The 8,343-nt window shown below is 43.7% G+C and overlaps 1 protein-coding gene across 1 annotated transcript in view; it reads right to left on the reverse strand.

The window, feature by feature from the left end:
- The window catches only part of DSCC1 (DNA replication and sister chromatid cohesion 1), a 36,558-nt gene extending 28,231 nt beyond the window's left edge, over positions 1–8,327 (reverse strand). Inside the window, exon 1 of the mRNA XM_009881033.1 lies at positions 8,323–8,327. Coding sequence (XP_009879335.1) covers positions 8,323–8,327 — 5 coding nt within the window. The remainder of the gene's footprint in view (positions 1–8,322) is intronic.
- Positions 8,328–8,343: the final 16 nt, after the last annotated feature.

The raw sequence follows: 8,343 nt of genomic DNA on the forward strand, positions 1-8,343 counted from the left end.
GGGGGTGGGGGGGCTGGGGTGGACGGAGGAAGGTGGCAGCCGACACTGCGAGCCCGGGGAGGTAAGTCACCGCCTCGGGGGTCTTCTACCCCGGGCACCTTTGCTGCCCTGCGTGGGTTTGGAGGCGGCAGGGGGCAAAGCTGCTGGATCCCTGAAGGGATCAAGCGATGGAGAAGGAGAGTTGCGTCTTTACAGCTTAAAAAAAACCAAAACAAACCAAACAAACCCAAACAAACCCTCAACAACTTCCACGGGCTGGGTTTGTATTTTGCATCAGCTGGTCCCAGCAGATGGATGGGGATCCCTACTGTCGGGACCGGCAGTAATTAACAGCGCTGCGCGACTGGAGTTGCATTGCAGCACAGAAACCGTTAACAAAAATGCCTGACTCAGTTAATTTTTAATTTCTGCCGTGTATTTAGTGTGCCATCTGTACCCATACGCTGCAGAGGAGAAAAGGAAATTTTAAGGCTTTTGCCTTGTTGATGGAACATCTTGTGATTCAGGAAGAAAAATCCTATTATTATTGTGTGTTACATGTGTAACTAGAAAGGCATTGTAGAAGTATTTTCCCACCAGCTTTTGCTTGAATTTTCTTTGAACTTTCTGCTCAAATGCTGGACACATACTGCAAAATGATCGAAATGTTGCTTGATTTGGGGGGTGCCATCATTGCTGCTAGTACAGACACTGACATTGTTACTGGTCGCATCCACGTGGTAAGGACCCTGTGATGCACACCAGTGATACCCATGTTTGGGGACTAAACCTTGTTTTAGTGGTCTGGCTCCTGTACACACCAGTGTCTGCTCCAAGCTGGAGATTCCTCTTCAAAGTAGCCTGAAGGGAAACTGAAGGTGACAGGGTGCACCGGCACGCAGGCTCTGCGTAGTGGACCTAGTGCCGAGTTGTTTGTCCAGGTGCCTGATAGGAATCCTGCTTTTCCTAATTTATCTCACAAGAAACTGAAGATTGAAGGCTAATACAAAATCCCTATTAAGATCCTATTAAGTCTTTCTATATACCTCATAGTTAAATGTAAAACCTTTGCAGTCTTTCCCTAAGGAGAAGACTGAGGAAACTTCAACAAATCTGGCTCCTAGAATCACCTCATTAGTGTCACAATCAAGGATGACATTTGTTATTTATTAAGTTAATGAAACATGGTGCTATTCTTGGGCAGGATTATCTACAGGTACAAAACAATTATTCCCCATCCCATGAAGTAACCTATGAACATTCCCTTGCAAATCTGTAGGAAGTGTCCTAGATCTCCTTGGACTGTGGTTTCATTAACAACTCAGCTTGCACGTCTAGCTACTGCTGAACAGGGAGATCTGCTTTCCCCTTAAGCCTTCTCCTACACTCCGCTCCCGGCTGTGTAGTCCTACCTCCTCCCTTGTGCATGTTCCGGGACTTCTTGCACTTCTTTGGAGCAGATCCAATGCAGTGATCCGGCGGGTAGGTTAGTTTTCTGATCCACTGACTGCCAGAACCCACAGGAGAAAGATGATGGGAATGTGGAGCCAGGAGCAAGAAGGGGAGGTAGTGGAGAAGCAGTGAGATCTCCCATTTTGGCAGCAGTGAGCTCTTGGGTCAGCTGGAACTGTCTTGTGAAACTGCATCCCAAATTGTCTTTCTTCCCCTCGTTTTTTGTTAGCTTTGTTCTGTTTGTTGGGATACTCTATGCAAAGAGTTAGTTTTCTTCAGTTTTGCAGACAATAAAAGCCATAAAATCTGCGATAGAAAACTGGCCGGCAGACAAGTTTTAGCCAACCCTGCATTTAAAGTTTCCCTTTTCCTGTCCAAGATAAGTGTGTAATTGTTAAGGCTAAATGGAAACGTGGAGGGTTTTCAGGATCAAAGACAGGCTATCTCAGCAGCCTTTGGGCAGGCAAACAGATGATAGAAAATCAGCACACACATGCACTCAAGGAAATGTACTGTACTCTATTCATAGTGATGCTTACAAACACAAGATAAGCCCCCAGCGGGAGCGATGCAGCCGGACAGGTGATTATGTGCGTATTTGGGTGAAAGTGCATACGAGCAAGTGTTGCATACTGCGAGATGAATGCATAACTTAGGAGTAAAAGTGTAAAACGAAACTGCGAGCATGGTGTTGCTTACATAAACCCAACCAAGTGTAGGTATTTAAAGCACTCTTGCACTAGACCAAACAGCGCACGTGTCTAAACTCAAATACTTATGAGAGCTGCTTAATTTAAATTCTTTACAAGGTTCCTATTGCCCATCTTGCCTCAGCCTCACGCGTTGCCTCATGGTCCCCTTTCCTGTGGCCTGTTTGCTGCTCATCCGTCTCTCTCTGGCAGAGACATCCTCATGCGGTGAGGGCTGGAATCATCTGAGCAGCACCTTGGTGAGCCCGGCTTCGCACGCTGGCAGTGCCGGTGGTGGGGATGGAAGCCCTGTGCCTCCTTCCCCTCCCCAAGCAAATGCATGCTGGCTAGGGGAGGGAGAGGAGGAGGCCAAAGAGCTTTTTCCTTCTTGTCACTGTCCCTTGGTTGCTTGTGATCTGTTTCTCCTTTGCAAAGTCAGGAGGCTCTGGCCCGGTGTGTGCCATGGCTGCTGGCACCCGGGGAGCTGGCTGCTGGCACGTGCTGGCTCTGGGCTTGCGTCTACCACCTTCAGTCATGAGTAGTTGGTGCGAGATGGGGCTGTGATGTAAATCCTGGTCCATGGGTGGGGTGATTTATGGAAAAAGAAACGGGATCTTGAGCTATATTTTAGCTAACATGGTGAATTTTTACATCCAGTAATGTCCTTTGCCTCTACACCCAGTAGCTGGCTAAGTCAATACCTAACTCTTGGTCAGTAGAAACAAATTTTTTAAAGTGAGAACGTCTGAAGTTTGGTTCTTGGCAAGCCTGATGAAGCAAAGCTGAAGATCTCAACAGTGTGGCACTTCAGGACAGCCCTTTGTCATCTTCTTGCTGCCATGCAGGAGACTGGGAAGAGCCAGGCGAGAGCTGGGGTGGGCACGATCCAGCTGCAGGCTTTCTGGGCACTGACGGCCCTGCAAGGACAGACTGCTGGGGCTCTGGCTGCCTGACAGCTCCAACCACCCAAAACCCCAGCTCTTCCCCCTGTTCTGCTGCAGTTTCAGAGAGCCTATAGCTGTTCAGTGGTGAGCTCTTTCTTTTGAGGATGGCTGCATTGGAGGTGGCCTTCAAAGGCTCCATAGGTTACAAGTGACCCATATGGACCTCTCCCCTGAAGTAACCACGAGCTGTGCTTGAGAGGATCACAGGGTCTTCAGCTTCCTCGGGACTGGGAGAGCCCTTTGAAGCCTCCACCCCGCTACGTCCCTGCCTGCAAACACCTGCCTGAGGGCAACCCTGGGAGAACCGAATGTCCTGGAGCTTCCTTGATCTCGCCGGGTGTGCCTGAAGGAAGGTATCACAGCCCTAGTGCTTTGGGTAGTCATTGTTTGGAAGCCTAGTAATGGGAACGCGTAACGGCACTACTGAAGTCGATAAAGGTTTTATTGGAAGCAAAGCAATTCCAAGCTCATTTCCCTCCTGGTTGAAGGCCACAGGTTGTGCCTGTTTCAGCACTGTTTGGCAGAAGGATTAAAGTATCTCTCTCGGGGTTTGAGCATTAACTTAGAGGTAGCTTGCCTCTGGCAACCAAAAGCAGTTTCAATGGGCATGTTTTTATAGGCTTGCTGGCTACCTGTTTTACGAGTCAGGGGTGTCTGAAATCTTCCTTGCCTGCTAATTGTTTCTTGAGGCCAGATTGTCACTGAAATCCGGTGTATCTTCCAAGAGTCCTTCATTTTTTGCAGAAAATGTGCCTCGTCATTCAGGGTGTCTGCAGGCTTCAGTTGACCAAACAGCAAGATTAAAAGAGCACTCTTTCTTTTTTATTTAAATCAGAAATTGCCATTGTATATATGGTGCAGTTCTCTGTAGTAGGTGTAACTTGAATGACATTTGATGTCTCTGCAGAGACTTTTGGATACCTCTTTATCACCAGCCTTTACAAGAAGCAACATCTTTCCCAATTTCACACTTCTGCTAAATAGTTGAGTAAATAATTAGGAAAGTTGCTAGATGAGATGATTTTGATAGACTATTTCTTATAATTCAGCATCTTCTTTCTTTCTGCTTAGAGAAATATGAACTTCTTAGAGATTTTTCTTTCTTTCAGAAGAAACAAAATGCAAGATACAGTTCAACAGAAATTTGTTTGCTTTTTTATCAGAGTTAGTATATGAGTTTTGTTTTACGAAAGAGGTTTTACGTGGTAAGCAGCTATACATTTTGAAGCTGCAAGAAAAAAGTCAAAACCAGTGTTCACTGGTCTTCCAAAGGTCTCACTTCAGGAAGATTGTCACTTTAAGAAAACTTCTTAATGTATTGAAGTGCATAACTTTCAGAGTCATTAACTTCTGAAGGATGATAGCACCTACAGGTCTATAATTTTTTTTCTTATTCTGAGCAATGAATAGTCAACCTTTTTCACAGTGGTAGGGTTCAAAAGTTCATTGGCATTCTAAGGTGCAAAGAACCCAGGACATAACAATGTTTCTAGAGCTATGTAATCAAGACGGCCTTAGCGTCAACATATTGCTATAATATAGAAATATGTTAACCACATAGTTATGCAATTTATTAAATGCTCTCACTGTGTTTGAAAGTATATTAATACTCTAGTGATGCTCTACTGCAACTGTATAAGTTTATACTCTAAAAGGAACATAAGGATTTAAGATATAGAATTGTCTTGAGGTCACTTCCACTCAAATCAGGTCCTGACCAATCTTCAGATATTAAACAAACATATATGCCATTTTTAGAGACAGAATTCATTAAGATGAGATTTTGTGATCTGCCTAAGCCAATCTAATATTGTACTTCCACCAAAAGGGCTGATGTGCTTTTCCACCTTCTGCACCATGCTCTTGCAACTTGCTTAGTTCTCCACCAGTGGCTGCATTTTCTTTAGCCAAGAGCTGCTGATTGGGCTCAAAACTATCCCTGAAAAAAATAGTTTTCAGTCATCTCCCTTGGGAAGGCTCTTGTCTGCTGAGTTCATTGGGGTGGATAGGACACAGGAGATTGTATCATCAGATCTCTGTGGAACAGAGTGCTCCAGAACTCTCTGTCCAAATAACTTCACTGTCATTAATTTGTTTTCCAAAATCAAGCAACCAAAAAATTGGCAATCTTCTCTGTGAGGTTCTACCAGAAAAGGTTTGAAAGCGAAGGTTGGTAAAGCTGCTAAATGAAGTGCTCTGAAATCAAGAAGTTTCCCGCTAAGTCTACCCTATCACAACACTTTCTGTTATATATTTTATTTAATATAAATTATTTTAATTTTATAAAAATTGTTTCTCAGATTAACATGTTCAGTTTTCTAGAACATTTGATACCTGATGCACCTTCTCATGTGTTTCAATCTTATCCGTTTGTACTAATTTTAATGACATTGAATCCCACATGTGTATATAAGCATGCATGCATGCAGACACATACATATATGTATGTATATATGATATATGGCATATGATATATGGCATATGTTTTTTTTCTGTGTGTGTGTATATGTATATGATTCCTGGGCCAGGAATCTCAATTTCTCATGTCCTTCAGTAAAATTTGTGGCTATTCAACATTTCTTGAAGTCAAGATGTAAGGCTTTTGTTTGCTCAGTTCTTTCCTTGAAGCGTCTTAATAATTCAGTCGTTCCCATCAGCAGCTTTCCTCAAGCACAACTCAAGAGATCAAGTAGTTAACAACGCATGTGCAAATAGCGATCACTCTTTCATTATGTACACAAGAAGGCGGATGTTGTACAAGTGGTTTGTGCTGTGTATTTTATGTATTCCATTCCAGATGGAGTCAATCATTAACTTTTGTCTCAGGTTAGCAGAGACGAGCCGGCAAGCAAAGGATCCTGGATGTGTGTAGCATGTGCAAGAATATTTTTTGTTTCTGTTATTCTTTATTCATTTATTCTTCATTTCTTTTATGTTAGAGGAACTTCCCATGAACAGGTAAAGGAAACTGTTCTGATATTCTGTGCATGCAGAATCAACGCGCCAAAGGCAATCTAGTTTTGCAGTGATTACACAATCCCGGCTCCTGTGGGAGCAGTGGCCATAGGCTGGCACGGTGGCAGAGAAGTCCTCCTGTCACTTGTTGTTATTATTTACTATTTGTGTAGCGATAGCATATAGGAATTTGAGCTATTTATCAAGTCCTGGCAGGGGTAGGCACTGTATGCTCAGAAGAAAAATAAAGCCTTTGCAACAGAAATCTTGGCTGCAGTTGGTAGCGGTTTCTTGCAGCAGTAGTGGGCTCTGGCCAGCGAGGAAGAGTCTGTGTGAAGCCACCAAACTTGGGGAATGGAAGTGGGACTCTGTTGGGATTGGGGTTTCTGGTTTGGGAGGTCATATACTGAGCCCAAGAGTGGCATCTTAAAAGCACAGAGAAAAATACCTCCCGAGTGTGGAGATGCAGAGGTGACACTGTGCGTGCTGGGATGGGTGGGGAGCTGTGGGTACCGGGTTCAGGAAAGGATCTGCCGTTTTCTCTGTCCAAAGTCACATCTGTTGAGTGAGAGATGAGACTGAAGCCAGGAGAGAGGTCAACCGGCTTTCACTATGGGATAAATGGAGAAGGACTAGGGAGGAGTCAGTGCATTGCATTTTAATTGAATTATTTCTTATATCTGTAGACTCCAGTCCTTTTTGAAGTGTAAAACTTTAAGAATTTCAGTGCTTTCTGTGATGTAAAACTTAAGAAAGTGAAGGATATTGTCACAGCAGCAAACATTACCTTCTCCGCAGTCCACCTGAGTTCCTGACATAGGTTTCTTCCTCCCCATCACCAAGTGCCCAGGCAGGGAGTGCTGGCGGGTTTTGGCGTAAGGTCTGCTATCAGAAACAGACAGTCCCTCCTGAGGCTCTGGACTCTTCTGCCTTTTTTGCCACTTATTCTGCGTTTTATTTTCATAACCCTTGTATTGTGGTTGTTAACTCTTTTGCCTCTTTCTTCCTGGCAGAGTAGGCTTGTGGGAGTGCTTTTGCTAACTGAAAGATACTTTATTTCCTGTGTTCAGGGTCAGGGTTGAATACAGTCACCTCCTCAAAATAAAATTCTGTGGCAAGAGATTAAACTGATGAAGAACTGGCAAAGGGGAGGAAAGGCTGGGTAAGAAGCAAGAGCTCAGCAGGTTTGGTTTGTGTACGTGGTCCCTGAAGAAAAACTGCACTGAGCTCTCAATGTTAATAATGACAAACTGCAAAGCTTCGGGTCTCAGCAGAACTGCTGGCACTTGTTGAGTGAAGGATGGACTTCACATGTTAGTCATGGGTTGGTTTTGTTTTTTTCTTAAGCAAGAGCAAAACATATAAGCCATATATTTTAATCAATTTTAATGAATAAACCACTGGAGTTAAATACAGTTTAAACCTATTTGAGCACAGTCTCACAAGGATCCTTAGTTACACTCATTCGACTAAGACAATTGGTATTGTAATAGAATGGAGAGACAGATTTACAAAGGCAGTTTGCCTCCACCAGCTAGCAGGAGCAAAGCTGAGAAGGGATTTTCAATCAATTTTGTAAATATCAACAACAGTCAGGACTTTGAATTTATTATTTTTTAACTGTTTGGAGATTTGACCTTGAATCCCACATTTTTCCTGTGGCTTTAAGGAGAAATGACTGTATTGTGAATATGCTTTTGTTCCTTGCAGCAGAAGGAATAAAACTGATCTCAGAGTTAAAGACAAATAAAATATTTAAACCTACACTGCCAGGAGAGTGCTATATAGCAGGAGTGGATGTAATATAATGTGCAATCTTGCTCCTTTATTTTTTTGAAAACTCTGAAGCATTGAGTTGCATGGAAGCACGGAGAAAGGGAAGAGATAACCCACAGACTGTGTCACAGGCTCACTCAGGCTCTAGAGAAACCTGTGAAGTCGAAGGAACCTCCTCAAGATGTGAACATCAGCAGGTCTGCTTCTGTTACATGTATTTTCCTGTTCCTCAGCTTAGCTCTTCATCATGGTACAGGTATGTAGGGATCCAGGTATGTCTGCAACTAGAAAAATGGAGAGGGCTAATAGTCTGTGTGGCTAAAACTTCAAGCTCGTACTGCCACTGAAAAAAGTGATCCCGTCCTTCTTTCCACACAAACATAGGTGTTTCTTCCTCCTGGTTCCCTCCTCTGTGCTTCTCCTCCTTCAGACTGGCTTAAGCATCTCTGGACCATCACCACACGGTGACCTGCAGGGCTTTTAGGCGGCTGATATTTCAGTTGGGTCAGTTTTAGAAACCGATTTACCGCATGACCACATAAAAGCTT

Source organism: Charadrius vociferus, unplaced genomic scaffold, assembly GCF_000708025.1.
Source record: "Charadrius vociferus isolate BGI_N301 unplaced genomic scaffold, ASM70802v2 scaffold2, whole genome shotgun sequence".
NCBI lineage: Eukaryota > Metazoa > Chordata > Aves > Charadriiformes > Charadriidae > Charadrius > Charadrius vociferus.